Here is a 24,503-nt window from a genome sequence, read left to right as displayed (position 1 = left end):
ATTCTTGTGTAGTATTATAATCTGTTCATATGAGTTCACCTGTGCTAAGTCATGGTTACATAACTGTACACCACTGTGTGCCTGTACAGACAAGCAGGGTCATGTCCTCAGTTGTCTTTAGATGTCCCTGAACTGTGAAGCAGTCTGAGTGGTTCCCCACAACAATACATAGATTGAACCCTGAAAAGTAGGTAGTCTTCCACAGGGTAGCTCTTTTCTAAACCCATTAAAAACTTTAGATAAAGCCTCCCTCATAGGCATCCTACTCAGAACCCCCTCCTTGCTGGTGTGAACTTTACTCCCTTGCCTTTACATCTATCAGAGAGGAGGAGGATAAGGGGTAAATTGCTTGTGAAGTCCGGAAAGGCAGCAGGGAGGCAGACCTCAGCACATCAGCAGCAGCAGGCAGCAGGCAGGGAGAGTTGTGTCTTTATCCTCCAGCCTCTGTATATGTTGTTATGTTTACATTCTTGCATGTTGGCCTCCCAGTGAGGCCACAGGCTGATGACCAAGCCTCTACCACAAGGATCGCTGAGGGACAATTACAATCCAAATCCTCACACACACAAACAAGAAGCATTTCTCATGTGTGCATCACTCAGGGGCCAACACTGGTGTCCAACTCACGTCGCCTGCACTTCCTTCCCCTCAGTGGGACACTGCACTTCTTACAGCAGAGCAAAAATAATTTTTACTAATTATTCAATGTCAAGTACAAAAAATAGATGTCTAAAGAAATGGTTAGATGGGAAACCGTGTTGCAATTCAGGTGCACCCCCTCAAGGAAGCCCCATAAAACAAATGCAGTGAAGTTTGTTGTAGAGGATTCCCATAGTTATTTTCAGAGACATCTCCATGATTACACAGACTCCAGAGTCACATGTGCATCTGACTGTTAGTTAACAAGGATGTTCCTGGGTGAGAGGTGTTGCAGGAAGAGGTGATCATGTTCATTTGTTCTCTAAGTCTAGGGAACATCTTTCAGTTTCACCTTCAGCGGGTTTGCATACTGTCCTGTAGCCATTTCCTGACTTACCTCAGAAAGTCTTAGCTTTCCTGACTTTGTTTTATTGTCTTTCACAGCCCTGACTCTTAAGGCTTCTAATGGGTAGTGACATGTGTCACTTCCATTCGTATCTCACAACTATTCTCTCCTTGCCCAAACCCTAGTCAGGATCCTCTGGTCACCTGACAGTGTCTGAGAAGTCTCCACAAAGAGGAGATGGGGACCTCCACTCATCCTGGGCCTGGTGCAGATGTTCCAGTCTTGTCATGGAGGAGAATTGCTATGTATCCCTATGAGAGCCTCAGATAAATTTAGTAAGCAGATTCACAGATGCAGGCAGTCAGAGGAGTGCAGGTGCTCAGAGAATGAGGCCCATTATGGTCTAGGGCTGGGCAGCTTCTGTGTTATGGGGTATGGAAATCTGTGGAATTTGTGAATCTATAGAAGGCAGGGGCTCAAGTTACAGGCAAAGGGAAATGGCCCATTTTCTAGGTAAAAGGCAAAAGAAGGCCCAGTGTAAGGCCTTATTTTATCTTGAAGACAGTGGATTTTTTTTCAGTGAGTTTCTTCGAAGGAAAAAAAGACATTGTAACTTTGGATACGTTTGTATCCTGAAGCTGGGATTTCCCAGGAACCATCTCTGGCTATGCCTGGCCTTCACATTTACCAGTCCTCTGGACACATCTTTGCAAACCAAATTTTGCTGTCTCAGCAGCAACCCATTGAGACTCCAGGTTCTGCATTCTTTACCTTAAACACAATGCATTTGTAAAACTTCCTCCAGAACAAACATTCATATGGCCTAGTATAGCACAAAGTCCCTGGGGTGACCAAAATTTAATCTAATTTAAGTTAATCTGTTATCCATATCTGGGTCAAATGGGACCAGCAATCCTAGTTTTTTGAGGAATCTCCACACAGATTTCCACAGTGGATGCACCAGTCTAGGCCCCCACCAGCAGGGAAAAGCTTCCTTTTTGCCCACAACACCTCTAGCATTTCTTATTGGTTGATTTCTTGACATAAACATTCTTTTCAGGGTGAGGTGGAATCTCAGTGTTGTTTTAATTTTTCACCTATATTTATTTCATCTTCCTCACTCGGAGTTCATTTTTGGCTTCTGTGTTCATATCTGCATTATCCAGTTTTAGCAAGTGTTCTGCTAAGGCAGTTGGCCACAAGCCTCCATCCCTGATGTCTGATCACCCTTAACATCTGATTGGCTCCTCATCCTCCACCATCACGCAGTTCATGCCTGTTCAGCCTGGCTTGCCCTCTGCAAGCATTCCATTAGGCTGTCAGGAAACAGCTCCCTTCCATCTCCTGCTCACTCTTAGTGTTGTCAGCTCCCTGACCTGACCCTGGCCTGCAGCTGTACATCCCTAATTTTCCTAGGTGCATGTGGAGTTCTCTGTTCTCCAGTGCTGAACCCCTCACAGTGGCACCTGCCTCTTTCAGGAAGGTTCCTATATTATGAGAAACTTCTTGACAACACAAACAGGGCCCAAAGTGGTGGCACAGAAGACTGTGTCAACTTCCTGAATGAACTAAGTCAAGAAAAGCCCTGGATGTAGCTGCCTACTGCTTCCATGGTTGGTTGTTCTGTCCCCATCCCAGGACAATTTTTGTTGAGATCAGGAGAATTGCAGGTACAGAGTTAAGACTGCATCTGTTTGGAACATGCAAAAATAACAAGTGCTCTCTGTCACACAGTGTACATCTAAAGGTTAAACAACAGTAAAATATTTCAACATCTCTTTAAAGTTGGTCATGATACTTAAAGTTTGATCTACATCTACAGGAATTTATTAAATAAGCATTTTGTTATTGCATAAATAATATATAATTGTATTGGTTAATAACTATATATATATATTTTTTTCATTAATGCTCTATCCTAAATTTATTAGATTTCTACAGATGTTTGTTAAAAAAATCTAAATTTTGCCTAAAGTGTAAAATCTAAGTAAATGTACACAAAGTTTTTATATGGCATTGAAATTAATTATTGCTAACCACACGGTATATCAAATACATTTCTTTTATCAAGGATGTAGGGTTTTATATGATATAGCATGTGAGAAAGACATCTTATCGTATTGATGACTCTAAACTACAGTCATAGGTGAGATCTGGGGTACACAGGAGAGATGGCGACCAGAGGAAGGTGATTAGGTTGATGACTTTGTCCCACTCCATTTGTCTGCACATGCGGGTTTGGCTCAGAGAGATGCTGTTTGCACAAGGTCCCTAAAGTGATGTTTGCACAGTGACCAGGCTTGGTTGGTTGGCTGGCTTTGTCTTCTGCAAAAAGTTTTAACCAGCATCCCTGTCACTCAGCCCAACTGCACCAAGAGCCCTCTCTAGTCCAGCACTGTAGTTCACAGAATGGCTAGGAGGTGGTGGCGGAGTAGTGAGTCAACTTTAACAAGTTTTGTAGGAAGGCAGCAAGGAAAGTGCAGCTTTGGTAACAAGGAATAATAAAGGAAAATGTTGAATTCAATGAGTTTTCATAAATGAAATGAACATTCACCTTTCATGCTCTTTTCTGGCTGCTTCTCCTCTCCCAAGATAAATCCTATCCAGAGATTAGTTTGTCCTGTTTTTATCAGTTATACATATGCATGTTCATTTATATCCATACATGTACTCTTACAGTTTGTGTTTTTTGAGGGTCTGACTTTTTCATTTATCTTTATGTTTGTGAGATTTACACACTGACTCATTCACAAAGCCATTACATTATGACCTGCTTCGTGTAGTTGTAGATGTCTTTTTTCTCATGGCTCTGTGTTTCTCACCTTCATTTGTCCATTCTCCTGGCTGGTCTCTTCTACTCACAGGTTGATTGCCATCTTGAACTGTACAGTGATACTCTGTCTCAAAAAGACAAAAAACTATTAAGTCAATGAAAACACTGGGGATTGCATTTGTTACTGTGGATTATCTTATGCTTTTGGGCCACTGTTTTCAGTTTTGAATTATATTAAATTTGATACATGAAACAGACCAAAAGATGACTTGAGTATTGCATGTGTTGCTCTGAAATGAATGCAGTATGAGCCAGCCTTTGACAAACTATCAGTGTGCATGCAACAGCAAGAAAACATTAATTGTGTGAAAGCATACCAAATGCAAACCTTCACTTTTCTAAAAGGTTGTATCATTGAAAGCTTTGTGATTGTGTTTTTCTCTCAAGCAAAATATGTCAATGGATGAGCAGTTTTTTCTAAACTAAAACTTCAATTCAGTATTCAGATCTAGTTGCAGTGTAGGCAGTGCAATAAATAAGTGGGTTTTGGCTTGCAGTATGGGCCCTTGTTCTCTAAATTGTTTCCCCTAACTGATCCAGGAGGCCTGAAGGGTGAGGATTCCATGCACAGGTCTCCTGTCTGGCCTCTGCCACTCACTGGGGTCCCAGGCATGGACAGGGCATTCAAACAGGGTCTGGTTCCTCAGCTCACCCAAGGCAGACCCCAGCCTGAACATCAGTTCCCTGGGAAATGTGAGAGTCAGCAACTTATTTTGGAACACAGCCAATCAGAGCTCTGCTGCCCTTGTAGAGGCAACAGCTGATTCATCTAGCTCTTTCCGCTAAAAATCAGAAAGTGGAGCATCCACACTCACACTGCAAAAGATAGCTTTTTGGGCATCTGGGCTTCACTGAGGAGTGGGGAGCTGCAAGGTGTGCATCACCAGGCTACTGGTTTCCATGGTTCAGAAGGGGACAGTCCTTAAAGAGTTCACATCACTGCAGAACTGACCCTAACTTGGGTGTGGGTCCAGCCCCTCTTTGTTCCTACTGCCCCATGTGCCGCACAAATCAGTCAGGTGGAGTGTAATCTGAGGCTCCCCAGACCAAGGATAAGTGCCAGCAGCTTGGTTAGATTCTGTAACTGCTCCCTGGTCCAGAGGATCTCAGCGAGAAACCCAAACTTCGTGTGCTGTTGGTGTGGTTGTAAAATGGACTGGCTGCTGTAGGGAACAACATAGCTGTCCTCTCCAAATTCTATAGAATTATCCTATGATTCAACAATTCTAAATATACATATACAGCTTAACATAAATCAGGAGCTCAAGCAGATACTTGCATTCCCATTATTTCTAAGAGCCAAAACATGGAAACACCCCCCAAAGGGTGGATGAACAAAAGGTGGTATATATACATCCTGCAATATTATGTTAAGTGAAATAAAATGGAGAGAAAAGGAAAATGTTATGTGATTCCAAATATGTGATGGCCCAGAAGAGTCCAATTCTTGGAGACAGACAGTAGAATGGTGTTACCAGGAGTTCAAGGAAGGGAAAAGATGCTATTGTTAGGAGGGCTCACAGTTTCAGTTTGGAAATAGAGTTTTGGAGCAGGATGGTTCTTATAATTTCACAAGGTAAATGTTCTTAACTCACTGAACTGGTCACTGACAAAATTAGTGGATTTTGTGTTGTGCATATTTTAACATATTTTAGACAGTAGATAGGAGTTGGTAAATTGGACAGAAGAGATGAGGGGATTCAGAGACAATTTTGTGACACCTTGTTCACTTTTTGAGGAGTAATAACTCCTGGGTCCTGATCATAACACACATCCCATATATCACACAAAGGACAGAACCTACAGTTAAAATTTCTTGTCTCCTGATCATGTACATCTGATTTTTCACCTACACTCAGTAACATGTCTCTGAGTGCTTCATTCCAAGCAGAGGAAGTAGAAGAAGCATTTGGGAAAGGTCTCCATGGCCAGTGCTGTCCTCAGTAGGCTCCCACTGTACACATCTGTGGTGGGGGTAAAGAGACTCCTCATCTGCTCTTTTTCTTTATAAAGGCAAAATTCAATCTAAAATTCAGCATCTACCCTGGAACACACAGACCAGTGGCATTTCATGCATTAAGGGCTGTGAGACCCTCACTATGCCTGGTAAAGAACACCTTCACCATCCCCAGTGATAACCTAGGTTCATTAAACTGTCATTCTCCATTCCCCACGCTCAGCCATGGACCACTATTGTGCTTTCTAAGGATTTGCCTGTTCTGGATATTTATACAAATGGAAGCATAAAAATAAGTAAATATTTACTTTTGACAATCATTTATTAGTCACAAAAGTTCTAAATCATGAATACATTTAACAGTACATTTGTACACAGTTCATTTAAATGGGTAAAAAAAAATTGAAAACAATTCCCACATCTGACCTGAAAGGAATGGTAAAATTTGGTAAATTCTATAAAAGCTGTGTAGGTTGAAGCACATATGTAAATATAAAAACAATTGTCCTGGTCAAGTTTTCACATTAGTAGGACACAGAATCCAAGACCCACAACTGGGAAGAGGAGAAGCCTTATGTTTTCACGGGATTCATTCCTGCCTGGTTCCAATGCAGGGACACCACAACAGGAGGGTGTGATGGAGCAATGCTGCTCAGTCCATGATGGCCAGGAAGCAGAGTGGCAGGACAGTGCCAGGGTGGAAGGGGCCAGAGACCAGATGGAGTACCTAGGGTCACTCCTCCATGACTCATACAGAGGAGCCCAGAAGTACACTTTACTAATCTCTGGACAGCTCTCAAGCCCATCAAGTTGACAATGAAGATTAATCATCACATGGCAGAAGTTTTGTGATGTTAAAATTATAGGTGATTTACATATATGCATATATACAGTATTTTGGGGTTTTTTACACCTTTAAAATTCTACCCAAAGTCAAAAATGCTGAATTTTATGTAATAGAAATAACCTTTCCTTAGGTAAATTTTATGAAATCACCTCAAAAAGAGTGAAAAACATAAGAACAGGGCTTAAAAATACTCACAGGAAGAGCCAGAAATCTTAATTTTGAACAACTACTCTGAAAGACAGTTAACATTCAAGGCACAAAATATTCACTTCACACTAAGTGCCTTCCCCGGGGAAAATGAATGCTACAGCTATACAAACACAAGAATAACTGCAGCAACTTTATTTTTAAGATCAAAACTGGAAACAATACACAGGGCCTCAGCTGATGAACACATGAGGACCTGTGGTTCATCCATACAGTGGGATGTGATGGCTCAGCCACTGACAAGGAGCAGCACACGGGAAACCTCACATGGTTATGAGGATTGAAAAAATTCTACCAGCTCCCCCCCAAAACATATACAAAAGCACTATGTATACTGGGTGGTTACAGACCTGTCACCTCTAGAAAATACAAAGTGATTCCCAGAGACAAAAAGCAGATGCATTGCTTAGGATAGAAAGAAGCATTTGAAAAGAATCCATAAGGAAAATTTGAACATGACATACACATCACCATTGGGTGATGGTTTTCAAGGGGCTCTTGTATGTCAAGATTCCTAGGGGATCTTTGTTTGTTTTTCAATTTTAGTTTTGTTTTGTTTTTAGTATTTAGGAACCAAATTCAGGAACGTGTGCTTGCAAGGGATTACTTTGCCACTGAGCTATATCCCTGGCACATGTCAAGATCCATCTAATTTTGTACTTTAAACCTTAAAGTTCATTGTATGTCAATTATAATGAAATAAAATTGCTTCTAAAACACTTTTCATCTGAGCTACCCATCATAGATTTTGTTTACTGATAGATTTACTTAGAAGCAATTTTATTTATTTATAATTTCTTTCTAAGCAGTTTTGTTTATTTATAGATTTATTTATAAGAAGTTTTATTTATTTATAGATTTATTTATTTTTGGCAGTGCTAGGGATTAAATGCAGTGCCTTGGTAGTTTTATCATAATTTATTTCCAGACAGGGCCTTGCTAAGTTGCTAAGTTGTTTAGGTTTGTCTTGAATTTCATCACATTTATTAGGATTATTGTAAAATGAAGAATAACAAGGATAAATAAATTGAGTAGTCTCAAGTAAACCAATAAATACAACTTAACAAACAATAGCTGGATGTGATGGTACATGCCTTTAATCCCAGCAGTTAGGGGGGAGACAGAAGGATCATCTCAAGTTCTAGGTTTACATAGTGAATTGGTTTACACCAAGTTTTACACCAAGTTTACACAGTGAATTGAAGGCCAGTCTGAACTACACAGTGAGAGTTTCAAAAAATAAATTAATAAAATAAAATAAATAAGATAAATACCTGGAATAAGGCAAGTTATTATCTGCTAGTCCAGAGCACAGGCATCTTCAGAGGATTTACTTTAGAAGGTGTAATGGTTTGTATCTGGGTGTCCCTCCAAAGCCTCATGAAGTCACAGAGGTAGCTAAACCTAGCAACTGTGATTGGTTCATCGTTTAGTGCTGTGATTGGTGATGAAAGTACTTCACCTTCCCGGGGTTTGAATTGCCCAAGTAAAAGAGGTCTCACTAGTCCATTTTGTAAGAGAAGTGAGAAAGTCTTGTAATTCGAAAGGAAATCACTACCTGTAGCCAACAGGGGCAGAAAACACTCAGCCTCCCAAAGTTGATTTACACAGGCATAACTCACTGAGATGTGCTGTGTCCCCATCCAATGGCACATTTTAAGGCAGGAGCTGAACAGCACTGGAAAGAAAATGCGGGACAGAGCAGAATCCTGTCCCACATCACCATCACAGCTATATAGAGCCATCCCTAGACCTCATAGGAGTAAGAAGAGAGATTTCTCCAACATAGAATGCTGCAAAAATTTTCAAGATTTATTTTCAAGTGTTTGATTCACAGTACTGTTTGAAGCAGGAAGGAACTGGGACCCTCCCTATCCTCCACGTACAGCATGCACCTAAGAGCTGTTTGGAGGATGCTGTGCATGGCTGTTGGAGAGAGCTGTGCCCCTAGGTCATAGTTGTGCAGGTCTAGGTGTGAAAAGCTCATGGCACAGTAAGGTTTTCCAAAGTTCAGCCAGTGCCCTGGGAGTTTATACTGCAAACAAGTGCTTCCCAAAACCAGGGCCAACACTGGGCAAGGGCATTTGGATGCCAGAGTGGCCAGTCAGGTGAGGGTCAGCCCTGCCTGACACAGCTGAGCCAAGAGTATTATTCTGGAGCTGAACCTCCAGCAGGTCCACCTCACTTCCTGTTTCAGGTCTGTCAGCAAGGACTTCACACAGAATCAAAGCAACAAAACTGAAGTTTGCTCAGATTAAATTGCTGAGCTTCTTTTGAAGAAATGATTGAAAATGCACAAGTCTGAGTAAAACAAGGCTGAGAACAGCATTCTGCATTGTGTGTAAATAAACTGACCCTTTACAAGTCCTAAAAATAATGCTCATTTGTGGGTCTGCTATGGCAGAGGTGTGAAATCCCATGCATGCCTGTTTCACAACTGCAAAAGAAAAACTCCAAATAAATGCTGCATGTACATGACTTCCTTTTGGCACTGCACTATAGGAAGGAAAATCCCAGCAGCAACCTAGATCTACCACCTCAGTAAACCCAGCGCAAAACCCACCGGATGATTCCATTATGCAACTGTGAAGACTCAGCAGCTCTGCTCCCTGCTTGATGCTGCTGCTGGTTGAAAGTTTTGAGGTGTTTCTACCTGCATAAGCCATCTCCACTTCTCTCAGCTCATGGCTGCCAGGATGTGGATCAGACTGTATTTACATAAAATCCCATCATGATTTCAGGATGGGTGGCAGCCTTTGGTTTACTGGAAATTATTTTTCAAGTTTAGGCATCATAAACCTTACACAATGTGCTTAGCCAGCTGAGGGCAAATGAGATTGTTTGAAGTAAATGCAGGAAACTCATTTGTCATTGACAGATTCAGTTAGTACGGAAGCCCATATTTTGTAGGTAAACAGGCATGAGTCAAGGTTTGCTGTACAAAATGCTGGAAGGCACAGAAATGTCCCCAAGTTCAGTTTCTGCTTTGCTTCCCTCATTCTATCAAGCTGAAGAGTGGATTCTCAGCATTCAAGCACATAGAGTTTGAACTACATTAGAAATCTCTAAAATTTTCTGTTAAGTGAGGAGCGAAAAGACAAGGAAATGTTTTTCTTTTGCAAAATGCAGTTCTAAACATATGCTTAAATAAACAGAGAAACCAGGAAAAAAAGGAGAAGAAAAAGAAATGTAATGGCAATGCTATGTTTTGCTAAAATGCCACAGCCTCAGTCAGAAAGAAGAGAAGCAAAATTTGAAGGCTGGAAGGGTCACTGTGTGAGTGGTCTTCCTTCCCTAAGGGGCAGAGTGTGTGCCCAGCCCACTAAGCAAGATGAATGCAGGGTAGCACCTAAATCCTGGTGGAGCCTGAGACCAGGACCCCATAACTGAGGCCCCTGGGCCTGAGGTGGCAGAGTCTTTGATGCATTCTGGCTGCTCTGCCTTCCCGTGCCTGCAGGGATGCAGCATGGATGTGGTAGGGTTAAGGGGTGTAAGGCAGTGAAGAGTGCTGGGCTCCTTTGCATGCTGCACACTCCCTGCTCTGCCTGAAGGCAGGAAGGTTCAGGAATTCCTTGCTGGAAAAATACACTCTGAAGAAAAACTCTTTCTGTCCCTTGCAGTAGCAAGCACAGGTGAGCAAGATGGCTTCTAAGGTAGGGAGGGCAGCAACACACACCACAGAGGAATGCTCATGGATTTATGTGTTGGAGTTTTTAAAAGTTAGTCATGACAGATGTGTTGGCTTGCTAAATATCAAGCCTCATTATTTTATATATACAGTTGTATTCGAAGTGTCTGTATTGTGCATAACTTTCATTATATATAATGAAATTAAATCATCCATTTTCACAAACCTATTCAAGAAATTAGCCACTATTAAATACTAACTGAATTGAACAAAAGTAATATTGAATAGAATACTATAAATAATGCAATGGAATGGAAAATGGAAAAAACTCCACAAAGGCATCCCTCCCAGGATCAGCGGGCTGCCCTCCAGGAGGTCCTCTTTCTTGTTCTCATCTGTGATTTTGGTTTGTATCTCTTCACTGCTGGGTGGAGAGAGGCCAGGCCATGAGCTCTTCTATCATTTTAGGTAGGAATGGAGACATGGCCCAGGAATAGGCCTTCTTTCCACATTTTCAGTGGCCTAGGACAAGAAGTTCTTTCAGCATTCTCTGTGATGGTAATTTTATAATTGACTCAGCAGCTCTGCTCTGACACATTCATGGCTTCTAATTATCCACACTCATAATTGAGGAAGAAGAGATTACAGGTGTCTGTCAATCTCATTTTATTATAATGAGGCATTAGAAGTGGAATTTCCAGGTTAAACATATGCAAATTCAATTTTATGGTCTTAGAATTCACACTAGACCTAAGCACAGCGTTGGAGCCTAGAAGGGGAAGCCCAGGGATGCTCAGGTCTCTGTGGAGATCTGATGTCAGGGGAAGATGGACCAGGCAGAGTTGGAGGACTCCAGCGTACCTAGTAGAGAATCATGGGCAAGAAATTCCCAGGTCCAGGCCTTCTGATCCATCAGTCAGCTTCTCAGCAAAGCAGCACACACTGCTTGCTGGATAAGAGAGGACTGGGAGTGGCCCTGCTGCCAGAGCTCCTCCCTGCAGGCCTGAGACCCCCTGTCTCACTGAGGGGAGCTCTGTATGAGTTCAGCCTGTTACAGAGCCCACCTTGACTGAATGTCTTTCACCCAGTTGAGATCTCAACTGCAGCATGTGGATCACCACAACTGTGGAGCAGGACAGGTGTTTACAGGGAGCAAGTGAGGAGGTGGGGACACTTCTCAGGCAGTTAAGGACAAAAAGCCTGAAATAAGAGACCTGACCCTAGCCTGCCCCAGTCTCCTCCAGGAGTAACTACACCCTGCAACAATGAGCATTAAAAGACTAAATAACTTAACAGATTACTCACAAAAATATATATTGTAGGGGAAGTTTGAAGATACAAAAGTAAATGGTTTTATCCTTAAGTAAAATGAGACTTGACCCTTAATGGGTACATGATCTACTTTGGTGTCCCTGACCCACACCCTCAGGAGAAAACACACCTTTCACAGAGCTATAACAAACACAGGCAATGGGTCAACAATCATAACTGCTTAATAACAATAACAAATGCCAGCATACGATAAAAGCCCAGCTGAGTTCTATCAAGTGTATAATAAAGAATAAGTAATGAATCTAGGTATATTGGGACTTAGGCAGCTGAACAATAAAAAAATTCTCAGGCTTTCCTGGAAAGCACCCCTGGTGGGATCCAGGAGGAGAACCAGCCACCATTTCCAGTGAGCCTACTGGTGCATGGATTGAGAAACATACATCCCAGTTGCTCAGCCCCTGGTTAGCAACAGGAAGCGGAGTTCTGAGCATGTCTTGGAAATATGACTGTTTGCAATATAGAAAATATGGGGTATATCCTTTTATCTTCTGTTTGAATACAAATGTTGTTTGTAATCTTTTGCTTTGTTATGATTGTTTTGCTCTGTTCAATATTCTCTTCTGACTTGTTTTTAAATGTTTTTTTGGTTTGATTATGCTATAACTTATTGAGTGGAAAATTATTGTGAAGATAACGAGATGTACTATGGTACCTCTTACTTCTTATGGTACCCTGTTGTGAAGTTCTGTACCAATTTTATTGCATTGTTTCCACTTGTTTGTTCTGTCTTGCTCTGCTGTATTTTACTACCATCAAAATAAAATTTTGAAAAAGAAGAAATACTAATCATTTTTCAGGTTTTTCAAGGGAAGGGAACCACCCCCAACTCCTTGTAGATGATGAAGTCACCTGATAACAAAGCCAGACCATAATGCATTAAAAAATGGTAATACTCTAATGGCCAATATTCTTAACATACACAAAAATATTCAACTAAATGCTCATCAACTAAATTCACCAGCACATGCAAAAGTCAAACACCACAATAAACCCTGGGTTCACCCTCAGTGGTGCTAGAATGGTTCCACTTGCACAAATCATTCAGTATCACTTGCCACATTCACAGCATGAGGCACAATGGACCCCTCAAGAGATTTGGAAAAATCACTTTGAGAAATTAAAAAGGTCACCATCCTTTCTTGATAGGAACCATTCATACACCATGTGTAGGAGGAATGAATCTCAGCACAGCAAAGAACACAAATGACAAGCCCATCACTGACATCCTGCTCAGAGGCTGACAAGCTGCAAGCTTTGCTTCTTGGGTCCTCTCCTCTCCTCTCCTCTCCTCTCCTCTCCTCTCCTCTCCGCTCCTCTTCTCTTCTCTCTGCTCTTCTCCTCTCCTCTCCTCTCCTATCCTCCCTTCCCTTCCTCCCTTCCCTCTGCTTCAATTTGCTTCCATTTTTCTTTAGTTTTATTTCTTTTTCTTTTTCTTTTTCTTTTTTTTGGTCAAGGTCTTCCTGTGTAGCTCTGGCCCAAGCTGAACTCAGAGTGCTTTGCAGGCTTGTCTGGAACTTCCAGGAATCCTGCTGCCTCAGCCTCCTGAGTGCAGGCATTGCAGGCATTTTCACCATTCTTTGCTCACCCAATAAGTTTTTAACAACACGATGATGAAACGAGGTCTGGTGGTGTGCTTGTAATGCCAGCAATCTGGAAGGCTGAGGCAGCAACACCACAAATTTAAAGACAGCCTCAGCAATATCGCCACTCATCAAGAACCTGGATGAAAATAAAAAGAATTTTAAATGTGAAAGGTCATGGAGCTAAGTGCAAACTTCAGTATTCAATCTGTAGAAATTGAATGCAAAACAAAAAACTTGGAAAGCCCGATGGTAGAGAAAATAATATTTTACACTCTCCTGGCCTTCTCGAAGGCAGTGTTACCCAAGTAGCTTTAACTTTCACACCTTTCTTGGGGTTTGACTTCAAACAATCATCAAATCCATGAAGGATAAAAAAATACTGAATGTGCTTCAAGGACACCAAGCCTCAGTCCCAGTGCAGAAGGCATTTGCAGTAATATTCTGAAGTGCATGATGACCACAGTTACAAAGCAGAGAATCTACCAACAGTGTTAATGGGATTTTCAGTCCTACTCACTGTGAGAGAAACTGCCAGTGAGGAAGGTGGTAGATAGCTTACCTAGATCCACTCTTTCTACAAAGTGTCTAAAGATCAAAGCAAATTATTTCATTCTATGAATGCACAAAATTATTGCTGATTGCCAACTCAAGATAATGTACACCTGCAATACTAGCACTCTGGGAGTGGGAAGGAGATTGAATAAGGAAAGATTTAAGCCTGGCCTGGGAAACTCACAATCTTAGTGAGATCATGCTTTAAAATTTGTAAAAACATTAACAATTTTAAAAACGTATGAAAATATAGATCATTAAGAAATCCAAGAAATCATTGTGCACAATACAGTAGCCAATGTTAATCTCTCATTATTTTTCTGTATTTTATCCTTCTACAGATTTAACAATAGCATCTTTTATGTGAACCTTATTAATATGTACTTGAGTTACATTAAAATAAGACAAGAAAGTCTTTCCAAAAACAGTAATCCTTTGCAAAAATCCTACTTCCATATATAAAATTAGTACAAAAATAAAAAGCACCATTAAGTTCTCTTTATATTATGCTCTCCAAATCCTGAGTGTACATTCAGTAGCATATCTACATTCATCTCAGTTATAAGGTCAAAAAAATTGAAACAGTTCAAATTCTTGGCAGTAGATCAAAGTCTACCTCATGGTAAACATAATGCTCAGTGTGCTGACTAAAGTACATATGTAAGAAAAATTCATCAAGATTTGATTTGTTGATTTATAGATGACTTTTGTATCTTTTTAAAGCTTTGTAATGTATCTTTTATTTTGATTTATTTACTTATTTTTGAGACAGGATTTTGCTATGAAGTTTAGGCTTTCATTGAACTCACATTGTAGCCCAGGCTGACCTCAACTCACAGCAATCTTGCTGCCTCAGACTTGTAACTTCTGGCCTTAGAGATGTTTACTACCAAACCTGGCTCTCACTTATTTTTAAATTTTTTCCAAAGTTAAATTACCCTTGATTATGTGATATGTCATAGTTTATCAAGTGAGTTATACAAAATGAAATCAGAAAGCACTGAAAATGCACTGAAGGAGACTCAAAATCCTCACCAACACTAAACATAGTGTAACATAACATAACATAACATAACATAACATAACATATTATAGCCTAAAAGACACAACAAAACAAAGCAAAACAAAATTTAAAAAAAACAGGTTTGGAGGTTTAGTTCAGTAGTATAAGCGCCCACTTGGCAAACCTGAGGTCATAAGTTCAATCTTCAGTACCAAAAAGAAAACAACCATCTAAATCTAATTTTAAAAAATGCTTTCAAGTGTACCTTAACAGTTTGTAAGCTAATCATACACAAGGCATATAATCTGGCAATTTCACATCTAAGTACTTTTTCTTTGAATTAAAAGTCTATGTCCGCTCAAGACCGTGTATAAGAATGGCTGTTGCAGCTGGCTTTTCCAACCCAGAAACAGAACAAATGGGATCAGTAGATGGGTGACAGATGCATGAACAAGTTGCAGTTGGCAGGTTCAGCCCCATGAGAGTATGTGGTGGCTCCAACACCAATAAGCAGCAGTACATGGAGGGCCCAGCACAGAGACACTGCTTGAAGGAGACCAACCAAGAGCATCAAGACTGAACAGGCTCAGCGCCATCACCTCTAAGAAAGGCAAACTACCCAGCAGGGAGACAAAGTCCATAGTCTGTTTGGGATGGGAGAACAGGAAGTGAAAACAGTGACTAGGAGACAAATTCCCCAGGAGGGATGCCCATGTGTCCTTCATCAGCATGGTGTGATGATGTCCACGGTCTTGCAAAGCCTCCACTTGCCCTCATCACCTGCTGTCCCTCCTCAAAGGAGGTCAGAGTATGGAGCACTACAGTGTGTGGCTGAGGTAAACATCTAAGGATGAAATGATAATTCATAGGCATGTGAGAGTAAAACGTGCTATGAATCCTCCTTTCCTGGACACATGGGTGTTATAAACATTTCATATCCTTCATATGAAACATTTCATATCCTTCAAATAAAATTATTGTGGGCATTCTGGGAACATCTCCATGCTCCTTATTGATAATGAAATGAAACTAACATAAGTCCAGAAAAGACAGTCAAAATAAAATTTGAGGAATTTCTAAATGAAGAAACTGCACCTCATCCTCAAGGGAAAGGATCTTTTGGATGGAAAAGTCTAAAAACACACACATTTTGCTAGTTTGCTAACTTGCTATTTCTAATGAAGACACAGATTAGCTCACAATAAAAACAAAGGAGGCATCAGAGGGGGAGCCTCAACTGTTGACCCCAGCATATGACCTCACTTCCTTGGTGACAAGTCCAAACAGAACTCTGAAGGCTCTGGTCACCAGGCACTGTGGTCTGGTGATAGTTGGTCTTCATAGATGGCTGACTTGAGAGAGTGAACAAGGAACATGCTACACTGCTTTCCCAGGGCTAGTGACCCACATCAGGACCCTGTGTCAGGGAACCACATGGGAACATATGGAGAGGATGGTTCACTTGGTCCAGATACTTCAGGAAGCTCAACTGGAAACACCCAGCTGTCAGCAGCTCAGGCCAGGACTCATTGGCACACAGAGGCACCCAGAGGCACCCAGAGATAAGAGGAAGCCCAGGACACACATCCCTAGGCTCAACTATCAGCCACTCAGAGACACTGAGTCCAGGACTAGCTCAGATACAGGGAAGGTAAGTTCTCACCTGAGCAGCCAGTGTTACTTGGCCACGTGTGTATTCAAGTCCTGGCCATGTGCAAGCACCTCAGACTTGGTTTACAACACGGAACTCTGGGGTGCTGAGTGGATCCAGAGTGCAGGGTCACTGTGGATGAAATGGGGGCTCCATGGCAAGAGATTAGCTGTGGCCTTGGCCCCATGAAGACCTGCTACAGAGGCTGTCCTGATTCCCACGGATGACCTTCCACCCCCCTCACTGACACACACATGGTGAAAACTGTTCTGTTCTTTGGAAAGGAGATTGGAGAGTCACTCTAGGGTTTTCAGGGTATGCTCAGGGCAGGAATTCTTAGGGATGGCAAACTGTCCATGCCGACAGGTATCATTGCAAAGTGGATGCGTGTCATCAAGCCAAAATACACATGAATACACCCTGTGTGAAGACACTTTTCTGAGTATTATCTTTGATCTTGTAAGCAGAACAGGTGCAACCACTGCCCTTTTGAGTTTTGATGTTCTTTGGAGGCCACAGAGTCAGCATTGGCAGCAGAACAGATATGGTTTACCTCAAGGAAGTCTTTCTGTGTCCAAGGCCTCCCTTAGAAGAGGTTACAGACCACGTAGGAGGAATTCTACAGAGACCAAGAGAAATGGGCAGCAGATCTTTGCCTGACCTAGACAATGCAGAAAGTTGGGATAGACATCGATGAATCCTCACTTCACAGATATTCATGCAGCACCAGCCCTGAGCCCTTGAGTGCAAAGACATGGCAGATATCAGTCTTTGCCTTTGTTGAGCTGACTTGCAGGGGTGAAGGGCAGGGAGAAACTGTGTCATGTTTCCCTAAAGAAGGGAGTGGTGTCATACCACTAAGCAAGGGCTGTTTCCCATGGAGCATTCTGTCAGCCTCTCAGGGATCCCAAGGCCCACACTGTAATTGGGAGGTGAGAGTGGACACTGAACTTGCTGGGCTAGAGACCCATGTGCCTCTCCCTAAGGTAACCTGTGTAGGTAGTGTTAGAAGAAAGGCCAGACCTCTCGCTTTGCTAGTGCCCTGTTTGCTCCAAGTCTGCATCTCCTGTCCTTGACTCCTCACTGGAAATGAACTCCAAGGTGGATCCCCAGGCCAAGCTTCTCATGGACCAGCTGGAGCCTCCTAAGACCCTGGCACCTAAGTCACAGGGTAAGGAGCCCTGGGTGTGGGTTGTGGCCTTGAGAGGAGGAATTTGCTAGGGAACTCAGCAATGTGCCCAGAGGATGGGAGACACAGGAACCTGAGCCCCTCAGCAGTCAGTGTGGAGATGCAGTCTGGGAGGCTTTACTGGGGCTGTGTTCATGCACACAGTTGCCTCTGACAGGCAGTGGGAAGGTTTGGCCCTGAGAAGTCGCTGGAAAGTCAGTGATGTTTTCTTCTTCTGCAACTGCAGAGGCAATTCCAGTGCATGCTGGATTTGCACACGCAGAGCTCATGCCAGCTCCCCCTACAGCTCCCTCACCAGCTCTGGCCCCACAGCAAGAACAGGCACATATTTTCCTTTCTCCACAGCTGCAGAACTGGATCTCCTGGTGGCTCTCCAGCAGGAGTCATCTCTCGACCTTTACCTGCAGTCAGCTCTTGACCCACACCTGCCATTCCCCTCTCTTCCAGATTTACTTATTATTCTATTTATTATTATTCTATTCTGGGCTGCCAGTGATAGGATCATTGTAAATGAAATTTAAGGGTTTATTCTTGCTTCAGTTGATGAGTTTGGTACAATTTAGTGCCTTCTCCATATTGTGAAACCTTCACCAGTGTCCTCTTCCAGAACATTTTCATCAACTCACTACCCAAATATATTTTCTTTTATTTTCCTTCCTACTAGATCCTGGCCACCACTCATTCTATGTCCTTGAAATTTACCTGTCCTACCTTTTCCACATCACTGCAGTTATGTTTCTCTCTGCCTTACCCTGCTGTAAGTAACTGTTTAATCTCGCCTTGTCTGAGAAGGGAAAATCCAGACAGATTGTATCGATTTCTCATTCACGTATTCATGGACTCTTGGCAGGGCATAGAAAAAGAATTCAGGAAATTTTGTAATTCTTAGGATTCTTTGTTTTCTTAATTATGTTCCTGGCTTTATAGACGTATACACATCAAAACTGCTCCACGTTTAATTACATGTAGGTCATTTCATGTCTATTTCATATGAAGGAGATTAACACACTTTCTTTTGTTACAGAGCAGCACCATGGGAGTGTCACACTCATGTTTATATTTTAGATATTTTCAATGATAAATTATTAATTTTAATTTATGAGTGCTTAACAGGAAAAAAAATCACGAAAGTAAAGTATCGTAATTGTAATACAACCATTAAAATTTGAGGTAGTGTGTGGTTCCAAGGAAAGTCTATAACCCAGTATAGAAAGTGCAGTGTTGCAGGCAGCATGTCCATTGAATTCCTCTGTGGTTTATTTCCATGCAATGTCATGAATATGGTTGCCTTTGTCCTCTTCTCTGGACAGAGTAAATTTGCATAAAGTCTGGCTCAGCATGTCACCACCTATAAGTTTCAGTTCTTACCCAGTAGTTCAGTCAAAGAGCAAGACACATGAACACAGCCCAATTAAGTATAAAGAGGCCTTGTGTACATAAGAAAAGTATTAAAATGGTCAAGGAGGCAAACAAGTGGGAGAAATGAGCACTGGGAAACAGCACTAGCATCAGATCCCAGGTAGTAAAAACCAGCCAGAACTCGAATCCACCAGGCTCCTGGCCAGGCTGTGGTAGATGGTGGGGAGCCAAGAGTTCTGCAGGACTCCTCAGGGGCTGGGGTGTGGTCTTCAATCAGAGATCTGCTGTGTCATGGTATAAAGCCCTGTAGCCTTTGCAGAGGCCAGCTGATTGATTGCTCCACGCTATGAATGCTCCAGGCTGAAGTTATTCCCCCAAGTCCTGGCTGCCACTGGGGCCTGCACAGCAAGAGAGGTTAGGTCCCTGATTCAGCAGCCACTGGGTTTCCCACAAAGAAAAAGCTGAGCACATGGATGCCCCAGTGTGAGCTAAGGTATAGCTCCTGAATTTGATGGATGATAGAAAGTTTTCCCATGGTCTTTGAACCAAGTGGGCATATAAAGTGTCACAGGCTTGGGGCAAGGATCAGTGACATTGAGTGGTGAGTTCTAAGTCCACGCCTTGCCCTGCCCAATGGACTGCATGTGACAACGGCAATGTGAGGTAACCTGAAGATGATGGCCTCAGTAGGGATGGTATCAAATTACAGGCAGATGTGGATGGGGGCAATGCTCAAGTGAAGAGAGCCTCATGTGACCCTCACCCCCAAGCATGCTAGAATCTCCACAGTAAAGGACTATGTGTGTTATTGCACTCCTGATGGACATTTCAGAACCAGTGCCCAGAGAGGGACAATGCCAGGCCCAAGGCACAGGACATGGGCAGAGTGAAGAGGATAGGGGAGAAGTCCAACGGAAAAAAACCTCCTAGCACAGGAACCAGCCCACTCCCAAAGGCATTAGAAAAGCTGCCCCCAAGCTCCTGGGACCTGAGCCTAAACATGTGGGACTGATTTCAAGCAGCATCCCAAGGGATACAAACATATGTGCACACGCGCGCGCGCACACACACACACAAACACACAGTGATTCCATGGACACCCACAGGGTTGCTCACAGGAAAAGTGATTTGATTCATTCAATCTATGTGCCTCAAATTATCACCTTATTCCTGGGCTGAACGAGGCTGGCACCAACACAGAAAAGGACAATATGTCATTGGCCACCCAGAAGGTGGAAGGCTGGAGGAGAGGGACAAACCACTGCAGAATGTAGTGGAAGAGAAGACCCAGCACTATATCCCAATAAAGCAAGGGCACACAGAGGCCAAGGTCACTACATGGGGGCATCTGAACAGCCTCACTGAGATGGAACTGATGCCTGAACCTGAGACATGCAGGTCCTAAAGTTGTACAGAGCTGAGTCTGTGTGGCAGAAGACAGAGGACCAACCATTTAGAGATTCAAAGTCAAAATTTTTTAGTCAAGAAAGAGATGAGAAGAGAGAACAGAGGGCCTGGTGAGAATAAGGGAGGGGAGGAGTGGGCAAGGGTCAGGGGTGGGGACAGAACCTCACATCTGCTATAGCGCATCAGTGACCACTGATGAATGCATGACTGCAAACTTAGGTACAACAGGTAAACTTCAGTTCTCTCAGGTTCTATGGGTTAGGAATTCAGGTTATGCTGGGGGATCCACCACAGTTTCTCCTGATCAGGCTGCAGGATCAGTGGAAGCACATCTATGGCAGAATCTGTTCTCAGACTCTCTCTCTTGCTAATAGGCAGGAACAAGTTTAGGATGGAGGTCTGATGTCTGCTCTGTCTCTTACTCTTTTTCTCTGCAAAGAGTCAGCCTCTCCTCAGGGAAGATGCAGAGACAGAGATATAGAGAGGAAGAAAAAACAAAAGAGAGAGAAAGTAAGGAAGAACAGTGGAGGGAGAGATCAGAGGCTGGTCACACAGGCATTTTATGTGTGAAGCTTGATAGTCACATCCCATCACATCTGCCATGTTATGTTATTAAGAACAAGCAAGGAATTGGGGAGAGAGCTCAGGATAGAGTACTTGCCTACCATGCATGAGGACCTGGGCTAAATTTCACCCTGGCTAATAGAAACCAGAACAAAATTCACTACCTGTGACCTATGGTCAAGGAATGGGCTAACCAGGATGTGGCCATCAGAAATTGAGCTGTCAGCAGTTGAGCATCCTGGCCACGGGTGTACTGACTCACACAGGTGTGAATGTAGGCACAGTGCTGGTAGATTTGGGGGTGTACTGGTTGCTTAGCCTGTGTGAGGTCCTGATTTGAGGCCACAGAACCAATACATAAAAGAAATTGAGATGCTTAGGGAACAAAATGATGGCTGATCTCCCCTCATGATGACACCAGAGAAACATGTCCAGGAGGTGAATGTCATTTACACCACCATACAGAAGGATCTAGGCCTGTGTGCAATGTGTTCACCTCCCTCCCAACCTTTCATGGATTTCACCTCTAATTCTGTACACTGTGTACACATGACACCAGCCCACAAATTTAAAACTGTCATCTCTCACCTCTGATGATGTCCCTAGGAAGCAGATGCCAATATGAACTCCATAGCTCAGGGAGACACACTGGAAAGGACCTGAGAGGCATGGTGTCTTTTCTAAGCTGACAAGGGAAGTAGGAAGGAGGAGTTGGGTCTAAAACTAGGTCTTCTCCTACCGGGGACCCTGGCTTCATTGCAGTTTTTCATTTCCTGTGTGGAAGCTTTGCCTCCTGCCAAGGATCCATCACTTGGGTGGAGCAGTTGTCTTCACTCTGAAGGACACTGGGCAGTCATTCCATGTGCTTCCACGGTATCTAGAGCAAGAATCTCTGGGGCATGCCAGATGACCCAGTTCCACACAGACATCATGGAGGGAGCTGGTGGGTGCCTTAAATCATCAGTGTACCAGGCATTGACCATGATGCAATGACCAGAGCAGATACAAACACTGGTCTTTGTGCTTCCCTGTTATGAAGGCCACACAGTCACCATGGAGAGTAAACCATGTATGACTCACATTACGGTGAATGTGCCTAACTTCTTCGCCTCTGTTCATATGGACATAAAATAGGGGAAAGGGAGACGCACAAAGGCACACAGAATGGGGTGATGCATGAGTATATGATCTGAAGGTGGAGGAAAAGCAGACAGGATGCACTCCCACTGTCCACTCACTTCTCAGATAGTTACACAGCAGCACCCTGTGGAGCACCCATGATTAGAGTAACACTGCAGACTCCACTCGATTTCTCACAGAGGCAACAGGCCACAAGGGTGGAAAAGGGAGATGCATTTCAGGCTTCCTGCAGAGTGAAGGACAGATTGTAACAGCACTGTCCAGGGACCTCTGACAGCAAGTGAGGGCTGATTATGGTTATCACACAGGATACCCTTGGAGGGCTGTTTCGGAGGGAGGCCAGACCTGTAGTGCTGCTTACACCTGTCCTCCTCAGGATCAGAGTTTCTCTTCTTGGCTCCTGGCAGGTGCTGCTGAGCAAGGTGGGACAACCAGCCCAACCTAATCTGATTGAGTTGGGCCAAGCATAGCTCACTGAAAATGAGAACTACAGTGAGAAGGAATTGGCCTGGGTCTGTTGCTTTCTGAGGAGGACACGGGGAACTTTAGAGGGAGAAAGACTCTCAGACTTGGGGCCTTCTGCAACACAGAGGCATGCAAGAGTGGGGTGAGGGAGAATGGGAAGTTTTCCTGGGGTGCATTTGTGCACAGAGTTGTCCCTGACAGGCCCTGGGAGGCTTTGGGCCTTGCAAGGAGCAAGAACAGTTGGGGATTTTTCTAAAGCAGGGCTGGTACTGGACTGAGCTCAAGGTCTACTTACAGATCTTGTGCCAGCTCCACCTCCAATGACCTCACCAGCTCTGGGATCAACCTGAAAATAAACGGCAGATACCCGGTCTGCTAGAATTCCAAGGCAAGTCTGTCGCTGGCTCCATGGCAGGTGTCCTGAGCTCCACTTAGGGCTCAAGTCCTGAAAAGCACCTGCCCTTTGCTTCCCCTTCTGTTTACCTCTTTTATTTCTCTCAGTTTTCATTTCTACTCTTAAATCTATATTTCTTTGAAACACTAAATTCTAAGATAATTTTAAGTTAAGATTTCATTAGTTTCCACATGTTCAGTTGAGTCACACGTAAGCACATCGTCAATTGGTACAATCTTCACATCTGTTGAGTTCCAGCTTTCTGCTGAGTGTTGGACCCATCCATACCCCTGTTCTCTGCTTGTAGTCACCACCCAGTGCTGACCTTTCTCTCACTGTGATTTACTATCCTGGGTCTTTCATATCAGTCCATCAGATTCTGTTTGGCCAAATATTCCTGGAGGAGACTGGCTGCTACTGCTCTTTGAGAGAAGAGAAAATACTAGAGAAAAAAAGGCTATAGGGAAAATGTAGAGACCATTGTTTATGTACTGATCTTTTCATTTCTGAAAATGTTTTCCGGGATTTCAGTGATACAAAGGGAGCTACAAAGGGCTGATTCATAGCATTTGAAAAACAACAATAATGCAAAAACCACAACAGGAAACCTTTCTTTACAACCAATAGTCAGATAGATGGTTTTTATTACAAGTGTGAAAGAGGTTTCAAGAGTCCATTTTGTGAGGGAAATGGCAAATTCTTCTAACTCAAAGGGAATCACCAGACATGGCCAACAAGCACACAAAACATTGAGCCTCCTAAACCTGATACATGGAGGCACACATCCCTGAAATGTGCTGTTTCCCCATCCACTGACACACTTTAAGGCAGGTGCTGAACAACAATGGGAAGGACATGGGGGGCTGAGCACAGCCCTATCTTGCAGCTCCCATCAGAGCTCTAAACAGCCTTCCCCAGAACTCCTAGGACTAAGAATAGAGTTTTCTCCCACACAGAATGCTGCACAAATTTTCAAGAGTTTGATTCACAGTACTTTTTAAAGCGGGAATGAACTCGGACCCTTGCTAGCCTCCACATAGAATACACACAGGAGAGCTGTCTGGACGATGCTGTTCACTGCAGCTGGGGGGAACCTTGCCCTGGGCCCAGGGCCACAGAGGTGCAGGGATAAGGATGACAAACTCATGGCATGACAAGGTTTCCCCAGGGCCAGCCAGTACACTGGGCATCTCCACTGCAATCCAGCACCTCCCAAAGCCAGGGACAGCACCGGGCAAGGGTATTTGGATACCAGGGTGGCCACTCAGTTGATGGAGAGCCCTGCGTGACACAGCTGTGCAAAGTGTGTCCCTCTGGAGCTAAACCTGCAGCAGATACCACTCATTGCCTTCCTCATGTCTGGCAGCAAGGACATCACACAGAAGCACAGCAACATACTTGAAGTTT

At 43.2% G+C, this 24,503-nt stretch overlaps 1 protein-coding gene across 2 annotated transcripts in view; it reads right to left on the bottom strand.

Moving 5' to 3' along the window:
• Window positions 1–24,503, bottom strand: part of LOC134474679 (zinc finger protein 709-like) — a 62,284-nt gene that overhangs the window by 3,357 nt on the left and 34,424 nt on the right. For both annotated transcript variants that reach the window (XM_063243189.1, XM_063243190.1), the window contains one exon: window positions 3,808–3,882. In XM_063243189.1, the coding sequence (XP_063099259.1) occupies window positions 3,808–3,882 (75 nt within the window). The remainder of the gene's footprint in view (window positions 1–3,807; window positions 3,883–24,503) is intronic.

Source organism: Cavia porcellus, unplaced genomic scaffold (assembly GCF_034190915.1).
Source record: "Cavia porcellus strain 051 isolate PalLab524CR breed Dunkin Hartley unplaced genomic scaffold, mCavPor4.1 scaffold_34, whole genome shotgun sequence".
NCBI lineage: Eukaryota > Metazoa > Chordata > Mammalia > Rodentia > Caviidae > Cavia > Cavia porcellus.
This window is presented reverse-complemented; position numbering and strand designations above follow the sequence as displayed.